Source organism: Anomalospiza imberbis, chromosome Z (genome assembly GCF_031753505.1).
Source record: "Anomalospiza imberbis isolate Cuckoo-Finch-1a 21T00152 chromosome Z, ASM3175350v1, whole genome shotgun sequence".
NCBI classification, from domain to species: Eukaryota; Metazoa; Chordata; class Aves; order Passeriformes; family Viduidae; genus Anomalospiza; species Anomalospiza imberbis.
Genome location: NC_089721.1, coordinates 64,713,914 through 64,737,823, shown reverse-complemented (window position 1 = coordinate 64,737,823; position 23,910 = coordinate 64,713,914). Strand labels below are relative to the sequence as shown.

Sequence of the window (23,910 nt, the reverse complement as noted above, 5' to 3'; positions counted from 1 at the left end):
TTCCTATTGTACAGGATTGCAAGAAAGGTCCTTTTTCACATTAGTAAGACTCGTTGGACTACTTGATCTAGGGCAAAATTTTGATCCACTCTGTTCTCATTCTTATAACTTTAAACAGAGATGAAAATGAACTCAGAACCTTGTCCTTTAATCTAGCTTCCAATTTAGTTACTCTCCCCTGCTCCTCCCTTCCATGTGCTGAAAATAATCTGGAATAAATCCTTCATGGACATCCACTGAGAGGTCATTAATAATCTAATATAAACCTCTTTTACATAACACAAGGGGTACAAGAAGTTTTTGTTTTTTTTTTTTTTTTTTTTTTAAAAAGGCCCAGATTAACTCAGTTCCATCAGTGTTCACTAGCTTTGATTAGATCTGAGTGCTTTGAATTTCTAAAAAGTTAGGTGTCCTAATACTTTGAGCATTACTCCCAAAAGAATAAGCCACAATTTGCTTGGAAACAAGTACAACTGAAGGAAAGGAGAAAGTAACCTGAAATATTTGGTTACATAATTAAGTTCTGATTAAAATTACCACAGGTCTGTATTTCTGTAAAACTGTTAAAATTTTTTTGAGGTAAATAATCAGTAAATCCGTAATTTAGGGACTCTGATGATAATTTTACATCCATGATGTAATGTGTAATGATGAAATGGAGCAAAATGAGTTTTCTGTGATGCTTATATTTATGGTGACTAAAACCAGGGCAACTGTAGAAGCAATCAACGCAGCTCCTGTCAGTTTGGCAGAACACAGCTGGAAGCTCAAAGCTGTGAACATTCCCCTTGACACGTAAAATTGTAATGCATGGAAAGAGAAATGGGTAAAAACAATCTTCTGCTCTCCTGAAGGACAGAAATTCAAAGCTGTTAGAAAAATGTCAGGCTGCATAACTGCTAGTAAGAAACACTAACGCAAGTTTTGAAGCCAGGGAGTTGCAATGGCAAATACTGATCAGAAACCATCAGTGGTTTCTTTCACATCACCTGTGTCACTACGCATCAAAGAAGCAGTACTTTAGTCCACCTTCTGGAAAAATGCAAAATCTTAGTCATGCAGTGTGAGAAGCTGGAAAACCAGCCATGGGAAGGAGACTGTCATCCTTCTCAACCTCCAGGACACAGAGGCAAAGTACACACAAGTTCTTGTGAACACAAAATTTAATCTTTGAGATGTCAATTCCACAACCCTTGCCAGTACCCAGTTTTTTTTAATAAGCAATGCAACCCAGAGACAGGTGTCTTCTTCCCCAGTCAGCATGGTATGGCTGGATCCAAGTATCTATCTCGTATGAGCAAATACCACAAGTTAGCCAGATTCTGGAATTTCAAAGCTAGGAAATCGTCAATTTTGCAACACTTATTTTGAAATACCTTTCTTCTGATAAACATTTAGTTGCATTGTGCAACTTCTCTGTTTGTAATTATGTAATACTTCTCAGTATTACATAAACTGCTAAGTGGATCTAGTTTTATTTTGTATATGAAGGTTAAAACCAGGAGAATTTATTAACACACAGAAACAGTCAGCATCATAGCAGGGATTCTTGTGATTCCCAACAAATGATAATTACCATCACAAAGGATCCAGCCTCTCCCTTGAAGAAAGCCAAAGACACTCTGGTCTAATTCCGTCACTCTCTTCATGATTCCCCAGCCATACTAAATGCCTCCATAATTTTCCTCCCTTTTTCTATTACACTTTATTCTCCTCCACACGGTTTATCTTTCCTTGCAATCCCTCATCTACTGTGTACTTATTCATGCCATCATCCACTTTTCTTCCCCAACACGAGCAATGCACAGCTCCATGACCACAGGTGATGCCAGCCCCCCAGCGAGGCTGCCAGACAAAAGACCACCTTCCTTAAAGGAAGGCCCTTTAAAATACATACTTCCCTACCTCTCCATAAAAATCACTGCACACCACTCATAGTCCAGGGACAGCAAAATGAGGACTTCACAGTAAGGAACAACTAACTGCAAGACACCCTTCCTTCCCACTGCCAGGAGTAAAACAACCATGGCAGGTTTGCCAGGCGGTCTACCCTGATATTTTTAGATAGTTAAAAAAAAAAAAAAAAAAAAAAAAAAAAACCAACAAAACCTCAAACAACAAAAAACCCAACATTTGCAAAACTTGCAAGGAGTAACTTGTAAGTTACAATGATGAGGGACATGAAGCTCAATATGTGGAGACAAGCGAATTTATGAGTGAATTGCTTCCGCCAGCAGAAAAGGGTGAGTTAAAGGATTCAACTGTCAGAGAGCATAAATTCCAAGTTCTCCCTAAATAACTTTCTTTTGAAGCTTTAACAGAATACAAGTCTGCTTTAATATTTATTGATGCCTATTTTAGAACAGATTCTAAAGCTCCATACTTGAAAAACAAACCAGAGAAATCCAACAATGAGATTTTGCTTAAACCTGTTTTCTTTTTCAATTTTGTTTCCAAAATTGAAAAGTTAGCAATATTTATATTTTAAGTAATCAAAATTGCACAATGGTAAGTGTACAAACTACCTTTGACACCTAAGTTTTATACAGTTTGTGAATTTCAGACCAGTAAAGACAGTGGTTATATCTTTTGCTTTAGTTCTCACCCTTTTAAAAACCTCAAGCACAGTGCCATTTTTATACAGTCTCGTATAAAACATCATTATTTACAATCTTTTTATTATAAAACATATGGATTCATTTTCTCCTGAGGTAAGGTACAGCCTCAAACTAGCAAACAGTAGCCCTTTATGATTAACATACATAAAGAGCATGGGATTATTTGCATTTCGAACTGTAACCTAAATACTTTGTAGTTGCTAGATGATTACAAATTAGATGAAGATTCCTAAGATAATTTGGTATGGTTTTTATCTCTAGCACAAAGCCTGCTGCACTAGTGCTAAAATACAAAAGCTGAGGAAACAAATTGGCAGTTTTAGGCCAGAAATTGGTATTTTCTGTTTCTGCATGATAAATATGTCATCAAGAAGCTCTCAGGAAACTAATGTTTGTGCTTGAAGAAGAGAATTTATCTTCAGAGGGATACTGCTATAAATCTGTTACTTTTTAAAACTCACATTCCTGTTCTTTTACTACTACGTTCTTTTTTTGTAGGCAAAGATTACATGAAGATAAAGTATTGTGCAAAAAAAAAAAAAAAAAAAAGACAAGACACATTAAAATCCTTATTTTTAAGATTGTTGTGGGCAGATCTCTAGGAATAAGATTCAACTTTAAAGAGCAACACGAAAGAGCTAACTTTGATGCTGAGTTATGCCAAATACAGAATTTGAGAGCTGCCCTCTGCATGTTCCAAGACCCTCTTCTGCCTGAGTACTCCCAGATACTAAACTTGCGTTGTGACAGTGACAGCACTGCAGTTAAAACCAAGCAAGAAAGAAAGTTCCTGAAGTACTCTTCTCCTACTAGTTGAACATACTGTCACAATCAAAAATATTGCTCAGTTTCTTACTCATTTTTTCTTGGGCTTATAGGACTGAATGAGTAATTTGAAGTTATTTGAAAATGCCGCTTGGCAGACACGAAAGTACCTGCATGTCTAAATTAACAGGTATGTGTGCTTTAAAAAAAGCTATCCTTGGTGTCCAGCAACACTTTCAGAGTCAAACATCTCCAAAAGCAACCCCTTCATACACATAAACCACATAACACAGGGAAGGTGCAGCCCTGAACATGACCTTTTAGTGGTAACTAAAGAACAGGTAAATACAGAGTATGTTCCTGAGTGAAAGAAGTCCTTTCCTGGTACATTTCCTGAGTATTTTGGTCTTGAAGCAACAGAATGTAATAAATCAAACTTATAATCCAATCCCAATTTACATTTTTCGGTATGCACCAAGCCCTCAGTATTCTTGAAGTGCATTTATTTGTTTTGCTAACAAGGACACCTGTAACAGAGTCACCAAGAATCCAACACAGCCTCCCATTACTGTGGGGATGTACCTCTGGTTTCAGTGCATGTACCTGCCACCCTTTGGAGCCTCCTGCACACTCCAGAGCTGGGAAGCTGTCAGAAAAACGTCCTTTCTGAAAAGAGGTAAGAAACAGGCTTTGACATCAGTACCACATAATCCTGAAGGGCAAGTTCTGACATGGGAATTATAATAAATCCTCCTCCAACAGTTTGGCTTTTATTTTCCAGATTTCCAGGGCAGAGTATTCCTGTCAAAAACCAGAACTGCTGCATTTGCATCCAATGAGCCAAGATCCTGATGTTGCACTTAACACAAAAAAAATATTAAGCAGACCTGATAAAAAGCAGACACATCAGGCCTTTTAAAACTCAATTTGTTTCTCCTATCCCAAGCTGGCTCATACCTACCAAGCACAAAATTATTCAGCACTTGCATTGCAGTAGCAATTACTGATACTGGGTAAGAGTCTGGGACCCCTCACGTGCTGGTATGGGATGTACTAGAGAGAGGTTAGACACCACCCAGCCTTACAAACAACTACCTTTACTAAATTCATATAAGGCAGTTCCAACACCTTCCTGCATTATGAAAGAACTGCATTATGCACAAGCTTAGGAAAGAGGCTCTGGATATTGACAATGAAACCCAGCATGCTTATATTTATTTTGCTGTAATCACAGGACAAGAGTGGGCCATTCTGAAGCAATCACAACTGGGCACACAACATAGCATTTTTCCCAAGACTCTTCTACGAAACATGCTTCCAATATGCAGAGTCTTAACACTGTTACATCAGATTCTGTTTAGCGTGTATTTCCTAATGTTCATCAAAGCACTTTTAGAAGGCTAAGCCATGTGAAGGGACATTGTTTTTTAAATGCAAGTCACTGATGGTCTGAAGTAGATTTCACTATAGTCAACAGTAAAAGGATTCCCAAAGATGCAAGTGGTAAGATGGTGCATCTGACAAAAAAATCTCCATTGCACTTCTGAAGGCTTCATTCTTGTCCCAGAAGATTATAATGACTCACAAGACAGAAGCCTCAAAAGAAACAGGCTAGAGAAAATTACAGGAAACAGCTCAACACTGCAGGTCTCTCTCTAAGAGGAGAGCCTCTACAAGGTCTTTTCCAGAGATCTTAAACAGTGCATGTTTTGTGGTTACCAGTGTAGTAAAAGGCATCAAACAGCTACATCAAGCACACTTTTGCTTTCAAAACAGTATTTTCAGTTATCTTTTAGGCTATATAAAGAGGGCAAGGTAGTCTGATTCTCCCTACAATCGTTTTTGAAGCTACCCCATGAAAATCCATTACACCCATCCATGTTATTACAACTGGCTACTTTTCACAAACAGCAGCAGAATATAGTTGACTTACTTTTGATGTAAAAAAAAAAAAAAAAAATTCACCTTTCATTCTGTTGAAAACAAACTAGAGCAGGTAAGTAAATAATCTGTAAATCATCTGATCAATAATGAAGCTCTCCACAAACCAACTTACACCAGATCATCTCTATGCCTTTAGCTACTCAGTACTAAAGTGAATAGCTAAAATTTACAGAAACTTCCTGGTTGCCACAAGAGGCTATCAATCAACATAGCCTCTGTCGCTACTGGAGTTTGCAGATCCAAGTATGCCTCCTTACAGCTTAGACTCCCAGAGCAACTATAGTAAACTATTTTAGCTTCAGGTACCTTAAGGGAAAAAGAAAATTCTCCTTTGCCTCTCTTGAGAAAGAGCTTCCAGCACCTATAGCTTGGACAAGCACTTTCACTGCAACAAAGCACTTGCATCTAAATGAATAGCTACAGTAGGTGTGAAACTCCTCTGAAAAGCCTAGCAGCAAATCAGCTGACCTGTATACTTTCCTGGCTTACTTTAAACAACCTGACATAGAGGTTTTCGAGTCTCAGCAGATAGCTCCAGGTTTCTGACCTATGATCTGAGGTCACTGGGGACTGAAAGACAGGTGGCAGATGGCTGGAGGCCAGGCCACCTCTCAGCCAGCCTCTAGATCTCCACGGAGATGGTGAGAAGCAGATGAGCTGCTAGGACTTCCAAGCTCTGGCACCTCAGCTCAGTAACTCTGCTCCTAAGAGCAGTCTATCCGTCCTCAGTGTGGGCCTTGGGAAGGGGCCACTAACCATCAGTGTTTCCAGCAGAGAAGCCCACAGGCATGGGGCTGGGTGTGAGGGTGGCTGGGCTAAGGTGCAGGGTTGTTTGCAAGCAGCGGCTCATTCTGCTCCTTTGGTCACACTGCCACTGCCTGCCTGTCAAGACACCACACGTAGCCACGCTACACACAGGAAACTACTCCCAGTTTGCCAGAAGCTATGACATAATTAAGCCCTTTAATCCTACTAGGACTTGAGCATGAAATTAAATATCCACGTGAGCACTGCATATTGGCAGACATCCTTCAGGTACTCTTGTTTGACCCAAACCTCAGGTGATCCTTTACAGAAGGTACTGCAAAAGATCCTGAACAAACCTTATGCCCTGTCAGGTTTTAAGAGTACTTAAGTCTACACTTATGGGGAAAAAAAATCTCTGAACTGTTTCTTCTGGCAATGATTACTTAAGCTTGGGGAGAAAAATTACACCACGAATAGCTCATTATTTTGACAAGTGTGACTAAGTCTCAAAAGATAAAAGAAAACACCTACTGGATTATAAATGAAAGACAGCCTGGAATACATTATGTAGAATAAAGGGATAGTCCCCTGAACAAAATTTTTCATAGAAGATCCACAATCCTTCATATGTGTGTGTTTGCATACACTTTATTTATTTGAAAGCCTTCTAATCTGTCAAATTCCAAACCACATTAATGTATTACAACGTACTTCTGGCTGTCACATCCTACTTGCATTTAAAAAAAAACATTAAAAATCCAAAGAACAACTACCATGTATTACTTTTCCTTGTGCACATCAATTACCATCCAGATCAGGAGTATTTCTTTCATTTTCTATTCAAGCACATCCTGCTGTAACCAGGTCCCTGTGATTCTAAATGAAGAGAAAAAGAAAGGAAATTCAAGAAAACTAGCTTATAAACACATTTTTCTTTACTTGGAAGTCTCTTTGGGAGCCCATAGGGGCAAATTTTAAGTTTGGGAACATTTCTAGTGCTACAGCACTATACACCGACCTAACCGAAATACCATTTCCAGATAAATACCTTGATAATCACAACTAGAGCTCTATTTGCTACCTCTATTTCAAGTCAGCCACAACCTATACATACTGGCTTTCTTAAAAAACTATTTTAAAAGCTTACGCGGAAGCCACAATAAAGCCAACATACAGCTATGAGTAAGACTGCACAGACAGCTGCCCACAGACAGTGTCTGTGACTAAGAACTTTCCTGTTAATGCTATGTGTGGTTTCAGAGTTTTGAATTACATGAAAAGGTAGGCTAGACTACAAACTTCAAGAACAGTACACATTCCCATCACTATATTTAAATAATTGATCTGAAACACTGAAATCACTGCTGCTGACACTGCCCCCACCCACTCTGGATGGGGTTGGTGATTATACCTGCACCACCTGTGCAAGACACTGGGGGTGAAAAATTAAGTAACAAACATGCTACAATACTTACAGAGCAAAGCTCAAATTTCTTCCGCCCCTTTCCTGCCTGCAAAATTTACTTTGCATAAAAAACATCTTAATTTCACAGACCCAGTTACTGGCCTATCAACACCCATCTGCATTTCCTAAACATTATAGGAAAAATAAGTACATGAGCTTTAAGCTGGAGCAGAGGCCCATGATAAACCTTGTTCTGAAACAGTGAAGTAAAAAAAGCCCTGTTAGATCTTGAAAAGACAGCCCCATCTCACCCAAACTCTGCTGGGATCCTCAGTTTTAATTCCTGTCACCTCAGCACTCCTCAGATCTCACAAGCATCTTCAAAAAAGCCAAGAAAAATACAGAAACTAAACTGGTGACAGAGAGCTACATATGCCTCCTGTACCCCAATGGCAAAATAAAAATATCACAGTTGGGCCAGCTACTGCTGTGATGAGAGTTTATCCCATTTTTAAGGATATTGAGAGAATCTGTAGTTAAGCAACTTCCATAAAACTGAATGGGAGCTTTCATGATAGTATCCATGCATCCCAACCCTTCAGGAAAGGATCTGAGTGGGTTTCATAATTTCAGCTTTCTTCCAGTTACAATACTGTACAAATATCAACACAAGAATATTTTAATAAAAAAAATAAGGCAGTGGTTCTGAATCAAATTCCAGTAAAGTTAGAGAACACCAACACAGCTGTGTGAGACCAACAGCCACAGTGCATGAGAAAAAAAACAAGGATGCACAAATGCATAAAAAAAGTAACAAGCAACAGCACTTTTGCTAGAGATTAATCTTTTTAAGGCACCATTTCAGGGATATGTAAAATCTTTATGTATTCACACAGCCTTCACTTGGGGAAGGAAAAAATTCAGAAGGATCACCACAATACTCTGGTCAATAAAGAAACATAGTCTTTGAAGAGCAGAGATCACTGTGACCACTTCCACAATCAGCAATTTTTCTACTTCAACAAGATCAATATAAAGGGGACAATTACTACCCCTCTTGTTATAAAATCCCATGTAATGCATGTCTCCCATCAGAAAAGGAGCAATCCTGGAAATTATTTGCTGGTTAAAAAATTTGAACAAGAAGAAACAGCAGACAAGCCTCTAAATCTTACTCTTGCTTTTCAATGAAAAGTAACCGAAAACAAAAGTTTAAATTCTGCCTGCATTTTTCATTATTGCTCTTTATCAGATGTTCTTTAAGGTCCCTAAAGGAAAATCAAGAGTTAAAAAGCCCCCAAAGACCCACAAAAATACGTACCTTACCCAAAAGACTATCAGCTGCCAATTATGGGGAAACATTAATAAGGGAAGCTACCTATTTCCATCTTCATTTGACAACATGCCAACCCAGGAAAGCTAAGTAAGATCAACATACAGTATTATACCACCTACTCTCTTAAGAGCTTAGATCAAATAAGCAAATTAATTTTGTCACTTTCAGAGGAACTTTTGTTCCTTTTCAACTATGTAATTCTATAGTATTTCCTGGTTTTATTGCTCTGAATTGTTTACATAAACTGCATTAGCAGTGTTGACAGGTGATAGTCTGAATATGTTTAAGAGTTATCTGAACATAGATTACAAAACACCTAGATTTTACAGTGTTTCATATTTAGTGTTTTTCAATACTGTCTTGGTATTTTCTCTCTTGCCTTGAGAAATACACGACCCCCACCCAGAAGAAAAAAAAAAGAAAAAAAAAAAGAAAAAAAAAACACAAGGAAAAGACATGAAGAATCTTTCACATTCTTTAGGACTGAGTATTTTACTATCTTGATAGTGCAGAAAAACCCAGTTGTTCAGTATCAGATTCTAGTTTTTCAGGTTTTCAAGACAGTTTTTAACAAAATATGCCAGTTACTGACAGTTTCCAGATTCTGAAGTTTCTTGACTCTCAGAGGAGGCAAATACAACAAAAATTCCACACAGCAGGAGTTTTCAGTACCAAACATCTCTGAGCCAGCGTGCTCACTGAGAACACTCAACTTGTTAGGCTGTACATATTCCTACCCACTGTCAAGACCATGCACTGCTCAGGGACCGTATGCAAAACCAGCCTTAAACTAGCTTTAAAAGCAGGTTCAAAACACTGCCTTCCTTCCTTTTTTTTTTTTAATTCCCTAAACTTATTTGGCATTAAGTGCAACAGAAGGAAAAAGAGGAGGAATTTTCACCTCAACACATAAAATTACAAACCAGTACTTCTTTAACTGCACAGCAAAATATTTTGCACCTTAAAGAGAAGCCTTGGAAGAGGTTACCTGTTTGTCCTGAGAAAAAGCTTCTGTGCTGGAAGAAAGAGGCAACTTCAGTTCAAGGAGCCAGAGTCAGCTCCCTGGTTGCATAAGACCAAGCACAGCCTCCCTGAGGGAGATGCACAAGGTTGCTGAAGTAGGGAATTTGAACCAAGTTATTCAAAACAGTGGAGAAGTAACGAAAACAAAACTTAATTGTCTTTGGCTATATAAAAATCAGAAATTGAACCTTGCAGCGGTACCTACTATTAAAAAAAATCCCAATTAAAATTCACAGGTGGAATGCACCCACTTTTTGTAAAACCAAAACAAAACTGCTTGTGTCCAAAAAAAACACTAAAAAGCTATAAAAAGGGATTTCCTTGAGCCTTACAAGTTATGCAAGGACATCTCTGACCTATGAACAGGTAAAATTTGTTGTAGTTCTGAGTATCTTTATCTTACTGTCATGCATCACACCTGCTTTGTCACACATTCCACTTTGAAACTATCTTCCTCTCATGTTCAATTGCACAAATGATAATGAGAATGTCACAAGAACTGGTTAGGACAACACTTCATAGCATGACAAAAACATGCCCATTCAATACAGCAAGACAACCAGAATGGACCACAAGAAATTCATACCCTCTTGAATCCACTTGTACCACATTCCCAGTTACATTCAGGATGAAGAAGTTCAACAAAATGCCAAAGAGGTCTGTGATAATAATTTTGAGTTCTCAGTTTTGGATGCAGCAAGGGAACAGAAGCATCACCACTCCCAGGTGCTTTATCTGTTCCTCCACAGATCTGCTTCTACTGCCAACCACACAAATCCAGCTTTGTATTTGACACGAATCATACTGCCTGAACAGTAAAATCTGTGCAATTTTTCCTCCACCTGGCATTACACATATTGAAGGTGGTGCAGTAAAGCCCCCTCTCAAAACACTTTTTTCTCAATTAATTGTATTTCTATGGCAGTTAGCTGAAGAGTCACCATCAAATGCTGTCAATTCTCTTTCCAAAGCTCCAAGCTGAAGCCAGTGCCTCTATGCATGCGCTGTTTGGTAAGCGCTTTTTCAGCAGCAAGTTTCACCACTCAGGTTTCCGTATGACAGAAGACAGGGATATCAACACTTACTCAGAACTTCAATTCCTTTTTTCTTGTCACCTATTCATGCGATAAAGTCATATAGGGAATCTTCTCGAAGCAAATGCAGTCTTGGCTTCTAAACTTATTTCCACTGAAAACCTGATATAGAATAAAGAATTAACAACAACAACATACTATAAAACTGGTAATTTCCCTCAGGTCTGCTTATCCTTGCATTAATGAAAGTAACAGAAATGGCTTATTTTTACTTTCCATACCCATTCTTTGATATCTGACTTTCAGACAACAAATGTGAAGCTCTATTTTCATATACCACAGCAACAGCATAAAGAAGCAATGCAGTTTTTCAAGTTTTCATTGCCCTAATAGAAGTAGAGTCTGACATTCTCAGCCTTCATACCTGGTCTACCACCAGGTAACAATTTTTTTCCTCTTTCTCCTTCAGTATTCCACTTGCAGGATGAGATAATTCACTCTTGTTAAAACAGCACATTTAGTCTCTGTAGGTCCTAGACACCAGCCGATTAATTACATGAACATCCGAGTTTTAAGACACTCATCATAAATTTAGCAATGCCTGGGTGAATGGCTTAAAACAATTATTTCTTGGGTCCCTCAAATTGGGCTAGGAAAAACAAGCAAGATAACTACTCTTCTTCCTTACAGTTGCAAGGCATTCAGCCTGCTTACTTAAGCCATCCTGCCTCTGGTCACTTGTGTGTCCTCTGGTCTCCATCCATAACTCCCCATCTAGACCTACACCAGTGTAAAACTGATCAGGGAGGTCAACTGATCAGCTTCCACAGGCTAAAAATCTGCTCTGGGGAGGTGCTGGATCAAGGGAATTTAAATCCACACATAGTGTCCCTTTCAGCAGCCATGCTAGCTTGTGGCAGATTGAAATAGAAGTGTAGCACTATGGGAGACATAAGTCTGGGCCTTCCTTGGGCAGGGGGGAAAAAATGGGAATGGCAAGTAAGCGTTAGACTCACTCCAAGTCCTCCTTGGACTCCTCCTTCAGGGCCAAAATAAGAAAAAGTGAGGAAGAGATGAGAGATCCTGGTCCGTAAAAGAAAACCCTGAAGGTCTGAGGGCTGTATATGACTAGGCCTGTGACAGACATAATACAGCTCTCCCCTCTGATGCTATATAGCACCCACCAGGTACACAGCTTTCTGCAGGACTACTGCTGGAAAAGATGTTGAAAAGACACAGAAGTCCACCCAAGGGTAACACCACTTCGCCAAGAATACACACTGCTCTTCTGCTGCAACATCATTATGACAACAACTTACTTTATTCTGCCAGTGATAAGCAACTACAATTCCTTCTCATCAGCTTAAACCCTTGCCACAAAGTGTGTTACCATTACATTTGCTTGCATATTCAAGAAATTCCACTGTCCCTAAGGACTGCCAAAGATCACATCCCATGGCACAACTGCATGTCCCAGCCAACCTCACTCAAAACAGGACATACAAGGTCTAGGATCAAAATTCAGAATTCACCACAAACTGCAAGAGTCATTTTAGATAGCTGAGATCTTCACAAGAGATTATCTCCAACAGCAAAATGCAACTTCTGTTTTCTTACCAAGCAAGAAATACAGTAAAATAGCCTTGAAATTTAAGAAATCATCATCCCACATTAACAGATATAGCTAATGCAAATAGCTTCAGTGGCAAGCATTTTAAAAGGTTTGGGATTTTGCTGTGTTTAAGATTCAACTAGGTCACAAAGGAATTATCCTTTTTTATTGTATTAAAAAAGGATACATCAACCCTCTCAATATTTTATGCTTAAAAGTAACAGAACCATACTTCTGAAATACTCTCCTAGCGCTTTCCACAGACAGCACAGACATGGATTTTACAGATCATCCATAGATTATTTTACCATTGCTCACTAATAACCTTTGCTGTTTTTTAAACTATGTACCGCCAGGGAGTCTGTACTCTTCTGTAAGTTATACAAATTAATTACAGACACCAGCAAATACAAAAATGCTTGCACAGAACAGAACTTGTTAAACATAAGCAGAACTCAGCAACAACTCAGCAATGACTGACTCAGGAGTTTGAAAAAAAACAAAAAAACAAAACCCTTTGACTTTGGGACATCTTCCACAAAAGCAATGATTAATCATGTGTTGTTACATCTATTCTATGGGGTTATACAGCATTGATCATAACTGTTCCTGCCTCAATACAACCCTTGTACTGATATTAATAATGCAAAGGTCATTTTGACCTTTACCTAGTTACTGGGTATCAGTTTGTGCCCAGATTACTGCTTTCCGTACATCCAAAAACACAGGTGCAGATCTTTCAGTACAAGTGCTTCAGGTTTCACATCAAATTATGTGTGAGCATGTCAGGAACAGGATTAACAGAAGCTTTGCTCGCAGAACATTCTCATGAGCATTACTGGGATTTTAACTCCTGCAGAGCCTAAAATGAACTTTTTCTTATGCCAAATGAAATGCTGCAGAGAGAGTCATTATAACACTCGATGATTAACTCTGAAAATCTTGTTTGCACTATCATTATAGATATTTTAACAGGAAAGATAGGAGACATGCACACCACAGAGGTTCTGCCTCAAACTTTGTTGATAAAACAGACAATTAGTACAAGTTTCTAGCCATTGAAAGCTAAATTTGAGGGGTTTTAATATTACAGAAAAGCAGAACTGGAAAATGACACAAAGGCATTAGAGGCAAGATGAGATTTATGTGCTTCCTACAAGGTTTGGGGCACAAGAGAGAAACAAAGCTTTCCACGGCAATGCTGACCTCCAAATGCCACAGCAACCATGTTTTATCTCAAACCAGAGATTCCCCCCCCAGAACACTTACAGCTTTCACATTTCAAATGTCAGAGTTCAAAAATTAGGTTAAGCTGAGCCAAATGCAAAATTTAATCCCAAACAAGAAAGATATGACAGAGAATTCAGCGGCAATTAATGTTACTTGTGAACCAGGCTCTGCAGAGGTGTTCAAGCCCCTAGCTGCTTCCCTGTATCCCTTTATAACTTTCTGAGGTCGTCAGACACTGGTAAGACGTTACCAGAAAACATCCAAAGAAGAACATCCTTAAGACTGCTATATCCCCTTTCCTTGGTGAACAATCCAGAACAAATAGAGACAGGACCCGAGAGGACATCTCCATTGTCTATATTCCAAGCATCATTCTACACCACAAAATACTCTTCTCTTCTAAAGCGTGCTTAATACAGCAAGAAACTAACAAAAGCCCCCATACAGCCTATAAAATAAATGGGCTCTTTCTACAAAGCAAAACAAGTATCATCCTTCTACATTAATTCAAATTAATTAAACTTTAAAGGTTAATGTTCTTTGTGGATGTATTAATTTTCTAAATTTAAATTTCAATTGCTGCACAGCTCATTTGCTAAAAGTCTGGTGGTTTGTTTTGGTTTTTATTCTTGTTTGATAAAGGCAGACTTAATACAGTAAACAAATGAATGACTCTTACTAAAGTCTTGTTTTCCTTCTCACTCTCCGCTGACACTTTCTCAAATTTTATCTAATTGAAATATTAGCTTTAAACTATTGCAAGAGTTTAACCCAAAAAAACCCACAAAACAATGTCCCAGTACTAAAATGTGAACCCAGCTAGATAATGTTATTTGCAGAGCAGCTTCTGACATACAGTTTTCTTCCAGCAAATTATTATCTAGACTTCTTTGAATCCAGATTTTTTTTTTTTAACTGAAACCCACTAACCTTCAAGTTTCCTATAGGATGTGTAGACCTGCACTGAGAATTTAAGTCTACTAACAATCAGCTTGCTTTTCTTAAGTAGCTTTTGCAGATCTATTAGAAGTCATCCAAGGTAACCAAGAGTATACACACTACAAACTGAAGTCAGTACTCCAGATTAACATCCATGTATTAGCAGCTTTGCTACTGCTCCTCTACAATTTAAGACAGAACGACAGATCTCATTATTTTTGTTGCTAAGAATCCTGTCTCCTGCTGGACTGTTTGCTAGCAAGCTTCATTTAAGCCTCCTTATTCTTACAGGCTGCACACATATTTCTGCTTGGCAAAACACTGTCTTTAACAACAGATTTGTTGTTCAGTGACACATGAGGAACTGCTCTACAGTTTGCATGCAATGGTCTAAGTTTCTCACCAGCAAGGTCAGCCAACTGCACACGTCGAGGCACAACTTAAGCTGCTCCTTATTGATTACAAAATTTCCCTGATTGTTCTCTGAGAAAATCTAAAACTAGTAGTCGCTCTGCAGAAAAAATATAGGTACCAGAGTATCTATGCTCAAACAGCTTCTCTATCTTTCTAACACAATGGGGATTATGCACTTTAGCATTAGCTCTTTTGAGCCATGGCACTTCAAAAACATCTGAATAGTTAAAGTTTTTTTAATTCTAACATGCTCTGAAAGGCTGGTGGCACATCCAACGTTTAAGTGACAGAAAATGGTGATGCAGTTTCACAACAGTTGACCCCTCCCTCAGGACTGCAAACAAAACACTTGTCATGCTGTGTCACCTTATGTCATGTTAAATGACATCACCCTTCAGCAGGAAAAAAAGCCACTGCTTACTTTGTATTAGAATGAAACAAAAAATTTAAAATGTAAACATTTGAAAGTACTGCTCAAAATGAACCTTCACCAAGACAATGACAAACTTATGACAAGGTAAAGAATTAGGTTTATTTCATATATGTTTCAGCAGTGATATAAAAGTTTCATCTTGCTGACATTCACCTTAGTTCTCCAAATTACTCATGATGCACAGGGGACCAAAGATGTATCTCCCGCTGCTACTCAGACTACGAAAACTGGTTGCTTCATTCTATCTACTACAGGATTTTTTGCAAGATTTCCTAGAGGAGTCCTTCCTGTTTAACAAGAGAGAGGCTTCACAGGACACTTCCTGAGAATACATGTCCAGAAAACAATCTGGTCAGGTCCTGATGAAGATGAGCTGCTGACTACCAATTGCTCAAGACCAGTCCATGAGCGATGAGTCTTTTTCCATCCAAGGCTCAGAACTTGTCAATGGCATCTATCATCTCTCCAGTACTCTGGTACATTTTCCAGCTCTCAGAGACATGGGTTATGTTCAAGCTTCTCTGATACACGACAGTGCAGTTGCCAGTTCCATGTCTGAGAAAGAGTGCAAGAGCCTGGGATCAACTGCTTCACCTCCAAAGGACACGGTAACTGCAAAAACAGGTGACCATGCCTGGGAAAACAGCTACTGAGCAGAGCACTCCTCCAGCTCCTGTGGCACACAGAGGCTGCTGGTGAAAGCCTGGCTCAGGAAGCCTACCAAAATGTCACAATGGACTCAGTGAAAGCCTTTTCTTGGTAGTAGGGCACTTGAACAACAGCTCAAAAAACCAAAATTTTACAAATCAGAAAGAATTCAGCAACTCCAAAAGAAAGAAGGTGAGAAGCCTGCCTAGTGAGGATTTTCGTGTGACTTGTAAAAGTTACAATTTCAGCAATTCAGTGAAAGTTCGCACTACTTTCAGCTTACACATCTTAATGCTTATGTTACTCACCAAATAGTTCTCTTCTACTAAGCCACTTCATAAGGCTTCAGGGGGAAAACAAGTTTAATAAACATAATTTATCTGTCCCTTTAACAGTCTGAGGAGCTGGTAGCATAGCTTGCTTGTGAGCACCTCCCATCACTTTTCATCCTCCTCTGTGAGGATCTAACAGCTACTCACCACACTCCTTCAAAGCTACCTCAACACCTACCAGAGCTACCTCATTCTAGCAGCCACTCCTTTGCCACCACAGGACTCTTCCAACTGCACTGACGACCCATTCCAGCCACAGGGGTAGCACAACCACACTTTCAGTACTTACACACAAGCTTAGAAAACAACCATCAGCCAAGACAATCTCGTGAACATGAAATGTTCATCCAATAAAAGTCTGTAGTCCTCCAATCCTTGCCCTCCCATCTTGAAATTGAGACAAATAAGATTACAAGACCTTAAAGTGATCTATTAAAGCAGATAAAGTAAACACTTCCGTGTGTTACTGCAGCACACTGGAAGACTTAACAAAAATTGTTAAAAACTGTTTCTCAAAGGAGAGGTCTTCATAGCAGCAAAGCTATGGAGGAACATGGAGTTGTTCTGCTGCTAGCCTGGCAAATTTAAACAGAAAATAGCAAATAAAAATGCTTAGAGAATATAAAATATTGTCAAATCCCATTTCGATAAATGTCAATTGTTCGCAGCCCAAAAGATTAAACTCTATTGGATTAGAAAGGATGACATGTCACCTTTAGAAGCCCATCTGTGACAATTACATCCGTGAGACTGCAGAAGGCTGATGACCAGCAGAGGGAGGATAAGGCAATTCTACAGGCCTGAAAGTCAAGTTACTAGTCCACTCTGCAAACAATGCAATAGTCAGGCCAGGGTTTACACAGCATTCAGACTCTTAATCTACACAGTGCATGCTGCCCATCAACAGGACCTGATGATGTTAGTGTAACAATGACTCAGTTTTTTGTACCTGAAACAGAAACAATGACCGATTAGCAGGATTTGCATTAAGCACTAAAGAGAACAATACAAGAACAGAACAGGCACAGCTTGTTTGGGCAAGTAACATGCCACATAGTACAGCGGTGATAAAAAGTAAAAATAAAAATAAAATTTAAAAATCAGACAGCTGTTCAGAAGAAAGCTATCTCAGGGGAATATGACAAAGAATAAATTTTTAACCAGGACACTCTACAGTCCCATCATCATAAAGATCTCACTCGAGAGAAGCAGCACCAGCAGCACAAGAGGTTAGTGGAAGGGAGCAAAAGGACATGGAAGAGAAAACTGCAGTTACTCAATTAAGAATAACCTGAAGCCATGACTTAAGGGCTGTATCGTTGGAGTACTGGCCTTCCTCCCACCCTGCTCCTGGGCCTTTCTGCAGCAGCTCAGAGTAGTGTGAAGCTATTCGCACCTATAAGCTACAGCACTGACAACCAGGTGAAAGTTGCAGAAGTGAATATGAGAACACCATTTTCCTCTGCTATGTATTAGGAAAAATATGGAAACAAAGCAGACTCCAACTAAGAATTATTTGCATTCCAGTCTTAGCAGACATTTTATCTTAAAATATGGATCATTATTACATCTCCAGTTTCAAGGAAGCTGAAAACCTACTCCACCAGCAGAGAAAAGCACTACCAAACTAGAAAAAACTGTTTTCAGATGTTGTGTATTATTTGGTCCAAACCAAGGCTGACCAGACACAAGAGGTATCTGATCTGCAAAATTTCTGCAGACATCCTTTCCTTTGCTTCTGCTTATAAAGGATCTGCGGTTGACAGAAGCTAAACAGAGCAAGAGCAAAAGCAGAGAATTTCCATGGGTTGAAAGATTAAACATAGACTGCAAAGTGGCAATAATTTCTGCCTTTATGAAGAAAAGGCCATAGTTAGAACAAGCCGCATGAATTTAGTTATATCATAACCACATTAAGCCATTTGTCTCTATGCAGAACATCCTAGCCTTTGCAGCTAACATTTCACCACATGAATGGCTAGAAACATTTGCTCACATAAGCTGGTTAAATGTGATTCAGCCCAGATGTTCGAACGGCTTAGCAGTCTTTGTTTGCAAAACATCAATAAAGAATGATAGACACAAATATAGGATTGAGTTCCTGTCCTTCGTAGCACATATTGCTAACACAGTGATGTACCAGAACTATGGTTATAAAACATTCAGTTCTTGTTCAAATGAAAGGTGAAAATGGGTGCAATCTAGAATCTAAAACACCTGCCCATTAGGGTCCCCACAACCTTATAAAGCAGCGCCACACCTGTCGGCAACAAAGAGGCAGAGAGGAAAAAAGAGGTAAGAAAAATGCTGCCAATCTTGTGAATACCTGATACACCACTGGGTGGGGTGAACTGCTCCATTTACAGCCATGACTGCTTTCATAAACATGTACCAGGTTAAGTCCAAAAGCTTTGTCTTATGGACAGTGGCAGGCATGAGATAGCTAGGGCTAGAACTGCATTTACAGTGGATCTGCTCAGATACTTCTATCACAATAGTGGCACTGCCCAGCTCTCTTAGTACCACATACAGTTCCGGAAAACACACAGATAAAAGACAGCATTTTAAAAGAAACTATCATAGACATACCAAGCTTAACAGGAGAATCCAGGGTGCAAATAACACAGGGAAAAACTTCAAACAAGGCCAGTAACGTGCTAGTAGTTCATCCTCCCAAATTCAAGGTCACTTTCTACTCTCATGGTGGAATGTATTGATTCTAATTAAGCACAAAATTTCCTCCAGCAATAGGTCGTCTGGCTCAGGCAGTTTCCACAATTCATGTGTACATTACAAATTTAGCCTTAAAAAAGCAACCTGGCTAAAAACTATGGTCTTGATTTATTATGCAAATACATGTAAACATTTGCAACAAACTTCTGCACAATTACTACACTGAGTTATTTGGTTCAGTATGGTGAAACAAACCACTACACAAGTACCTTGATAAATAAAGGCATTCCCCTGACTCAATCATAAACAACAAATTAATCCCAATACTACTGTCCCAGATTATCTGCTAGAGGCATTTTAACAGAGCTGGAACCAACAAAGAAGCCTGTTTAGAGCCCTTGTTTTATATTCCCCAGAATAAATCGTATAGCAACAGACAAGCCTTAACATGCAAGTTCAGACCTACCAGCAGCAGACACACCAGTCCTCCTCCACTACTTAAAACAAGCTAATATCTAATTTGTAATAAAGAGGCATTGCGCAGGGAAAATAATGGATATGCTGCAATCAATACCAATAAAGTTAGCATTATAGCAGGACACTGTCTTGCCAGATATCACGTTTATTGCCTTCAAATTTAATTGTAAAGACAACAAATTAAAGGAAACATTCAACTCTGAAAGGACCAAACAGCCCTTCAAATTCCCCTCCTTAAAGCTATCTTTGAAGCTCAACAGACATTCTTCTTGTAGGAGGATATTCAGATATTGTGACTTGAGAGTATTTGCCTTGACCCAAACTTTAGAAGTTCTTTTTTAACACTGGAGCTAGAAGGATTGGGAGAAAATTGAGCATCAAGTACCTAATGGCAGCTTAGGTGCAAGCAAAGCAAAAATTTGCTCACACTGCACACACAAAACTTTGATCAACACAAGAACACTGAAACCCTGAGCAACCATACTCTTGATACATTTCTGCCAGTTTTTTATATTCTAAAAGAAGTAAATTACCTTTCGGGTATCACTGTCCCTCAAAAGCCATTTATAACTCCGTTTTGTTATATTTAGTTACCAATGTAGTTTTCCACTGTGCTCTCCAGAAAGGAAGCAAAAAAAGAGCAAAACAAAGGATTTTCTGGCGAAGAACAGAATTCTGGGGGTCAAGGAGCAAAAAATCAAGTAGCAGAGAAACATGCACAGAAAGTTTACTGATGACATGTTCAGTTTTTTGTTCTAATTCATACCTATAATTTCAACGAACAGAGGCACCACTCTCTTACATCTATATTTTGAAGGTACATGGACCAATTGTTTTACACAGAGTTGTACAAATATTCTACCTGCCACACACTTAGAATGGCAATGTACAAGCAGTTGCTCTAGCCAATTTTGCTCCAAAAGCAGCAACTGCTTTCTTTGCCTGAAAATAATTTAATGAAGCCATCTGTTCACAGTTCAGTGTATTCTAAAAACATCCTGCATTCTTTATGCTCTCTTTTACAGTTCAAAGTCTGGCTAGCATCCCAAGGCTACAACCTTTGTAAAAAGCAAAGCAAGACGCATACAAAAATTCCTGAAAATATTTTGTTCATATTACAATTTACATTAAAATACTTCAGTATCTGCATGTATCATATGCAGATAGCACGTTACTGACAACATTTTTGACAATACTTGTATTTTGAAGAAAGGCAATAGACTAGTAAATTGGAATGCAAATTGAACCTTGGTATGCTTGTTTTTAAATATTTGAATGGATTAATTGGTAATGTAAACAATGTACAATCGAGGAAGCTAAATGATTGACAATTTTAAAATACCTCAGTGTTAGAGTCTCATATAAGCACAAGCAAGAAATTAAGAACTTATGTTCATTTAAACTCTATCCAATGCATCTGTAAAATAGCTATCAGGAAATACAGATTTAAAACAAGTGCTGTAGGCGCTGCAGGAAAATGCCATGTTTAATTGCCATACACCTGTGACAGCTGGTTTCAGCTGTCAGGATGCTGCCTATCCATGTGGGATGTACAGGACAAGAGTACTGGAAGTGGCATAACCAGGCAAGAATGAACCAGAGGTCAGTCTCCTATGTGAAGTTACTGCTTTTACACATAGTACAGATAGAGAACATATACTGACTTTTCACACTACAAACTTAGAGGCATATTTCTCCAATTTCCCATCAGTTAGCATCTCTCTGGCAGCAGCTTAAAACATGATTTTTCAAGGAGATACATTGCAGGAAAGGATTAACTTCTGCTGCATCTGGCAGTACAAATAAGAGTAAGCATGGTTTTCCAATTGAAAAATACTCCCTTTACCCACAAGTTCAAAACCTGTTTCATTGTGCATCCAACACAACTCTGAAATCAACAGTGCTGCAAATACATTAGGAAACAGAAAATGCATTTATCATGGTCCAAACACAACGGGACCTTCAGTTTTGCCTGTCTCTTCTAGATCACTTTCAAACGCAGTTAATGGTTATGCTACATTACAAACAAAACACCATGAGCAAAAAAAAAAAAAGAAAAAAAAAACCAAACAACAACTAACAAAAACAGCAACAAAAGACCCAAACCAAAAACCTGTAAATGGCACAATAGTAACACCTTACTTTGTCTGCAGGGAAACAGAGCCTTCAGGCAACAACAGTAGCAGCCTGAATATACAGCAGGCATGTTTTGGGTTTTGTTGTTTCTACATTTGAGACTTTCTGGAAGACTGGCAACAAGAAGGGGAGACGTCTTTCAAATGTTTTTTATGGCCATTTCCAAAAAGCATGGTTTCTCTGTTGAACTCACATTTAATGTACTAAGATACACTGCATATCCAAATTTCAGTAATCATCTGGTGCCCAGGAAAGTTATGGCAGTAGCACAGGAAGGCAAAAATCAGACCAAAGCTGCTGTTCAAAAAAACAAAAAAAAAAAAAACACCAGCAAAATTCCACACTAAAAGCTGTGTGCGAACATTTGCTCTGTTCTCACACCACTGAGTGTCAAAATTCCATGCTTATAGTTCAGAACATATTGTCAAAGAGCTGCTTTTTCAGAGAGCCAAGCCTGTTGCAGCATGAAGAAAGAGGGGGGAAAAAAAACTCAGTTTTCATTTTTTCTCCCAGATTTCTCTGTAATAAAACCAGAATTGCACCTTCCAAACTTGGCCTTTTCATAATCAAAGAGCATACAGTAAGGAAAGCAAGGCTGTAATTTTGGGGTTTTATATATGGAGAAAAAGAAGTAGAACTGCAATGTACTGTAATGATCAAGCAGCATTTTTTTTTTTCAAAAATTCTTCAAAAGCAATCACACATCTACGGTCACAACCATACGTAAGTCATCTAAAATAACAAGTGGCTGACAGAGATGGCTTCCAAACTTGGCCAAAGCTACCAAAGGGCCTCCATAAGGCCAAAATTAAACTTCTCATAGAAGCCAGTTCTCCTGTTCCAAATGGTGTCATTTCCTCATTCTGCGTGTGTTAAAGTGACTGAAGCACAAGATACATGAATATCAAATCAGAAAGCACTAAGACAGTGCCATAAGTTTTGAAAACACACAGCATCTCCTGTTCTACGCTGCAAAACCAGTTCATAATTCAAAGGAAAATGGTGTAAGTAGGGTGTTTGCTACACTCACTGATTTAAAACACACAAATATGCTTCTCCTCATCTGCTCTGGCCCAAGAATTTGTGCCATGACAGCAAAATCTTTATTAACTGAACTGCATCAGCATCACCCTCTATGCCACACTGAAGGCACATCTACAGAGGGATGGCAAGATGGGCCTTATTGTGAATGCACCCAGAATGCTGTGCCCACCATCCCTACACACCCTCATCTCAGGCCAAAAGACAGACACCCAAAAACACACTTCATCACTGTGCAAAGGGCAAGCAGAAGTTCTTCCTATCAAAGGTGGTATGGGAGTCTGCACTTGGCTGTCAGTGGCTACTTTGGAAATTACTGCTCAAACAGCACCATCATCCAGCTCCTTCCCACATTCAATGGAAATTTCCAGCATCATCCCCCACTGCATACTGAACCAGCCTAGGCCATATGGAGAGAAGACTGGCATTCCCTACAAACATGGCAAAAAGAGAAACATCACTCCCCCAACCACCACTCTCCCAAACCAGGGATCCTAGCTGAAAGAACTAAGCCAGGAATCCACACTACTGCTTGTTTCAGCACTTCTCAGACCTGCCATGTTCTGGAGAATATACTTCTGGGATATACAAAATATACTTCTAGGATATATATTAAAAAGAGTTAAGCAAAAATGTATTTTCCAGGATATTGTTAGAGTCACATCTGCACATATGCCTTTTTTCCCCCTTGTTGTCTGATCAGTATTACTTACCAAGGATTAAAGAGAAAGTAAACTATCAAGTGCTTGAAATTTGCTCCATTGGAAAAGCCCTCAAACGTTTGAAGAGTATCAGGATGGAAGGTAATTTGAATAAATATTAGCAGTGTTTTAATGGAGATAAAGAGATTTGCCAGCAACAAACACAGTCTTCTCTCCACCTCCACCAACCAGGAACAGAATATCATCACCCAAGGGACAAAAACAACAGGATCAGGCACCCAAGCGGAAAAATTCAGGCCTTATACAACCACCAGACATATAGTGCTTGAAATGACACTTTACCAGCAGTATATATGTAACATACGCATTAGTGTGAGAGATGCAGAAAGCTACACATGCATAGTTTTCTTCCCCTTGTTCTTACAGACAAATGTAAACACT

General features: G+C 38.9%; 1 protein-coding gene across 9 annotated transcripts in view; it reads right to left on the bottom strand.

Moving 5' to 3' along the window:
• Nucleotides 1–23,910, bottom strand: part of SEMA4D (semaphorin 4D) — an 89,906-nt gene that overhangs the window by 38,350 nt on the left and 27,646 nt on the right. For 4 of the 9 annotated variants that reach the window (XM_068177193.1, XM_068177192.1, XM_068177186.1 and 1 more), the window contains exon 2: nucleotides 3,987–4,095. Coding sequence is in view for 1 of the 9 variants with exons in the window: in XM_068177189.1 (XP_068033290.1) it covers nucleotides 3,987–4,049 (63 nt within the window). In the remaining 8 variants the exon portion in view is untranslated. Of the gene's footprint in view, nucleotides 1–3,986; nucleotides 4,096–23,910 lie in introns of those variants that run through there. The other 5 variants (XM_068177187.1, XM_068177188.1, XM_068177189.1 and 2 more) reach the window with 3 other exon arrangements.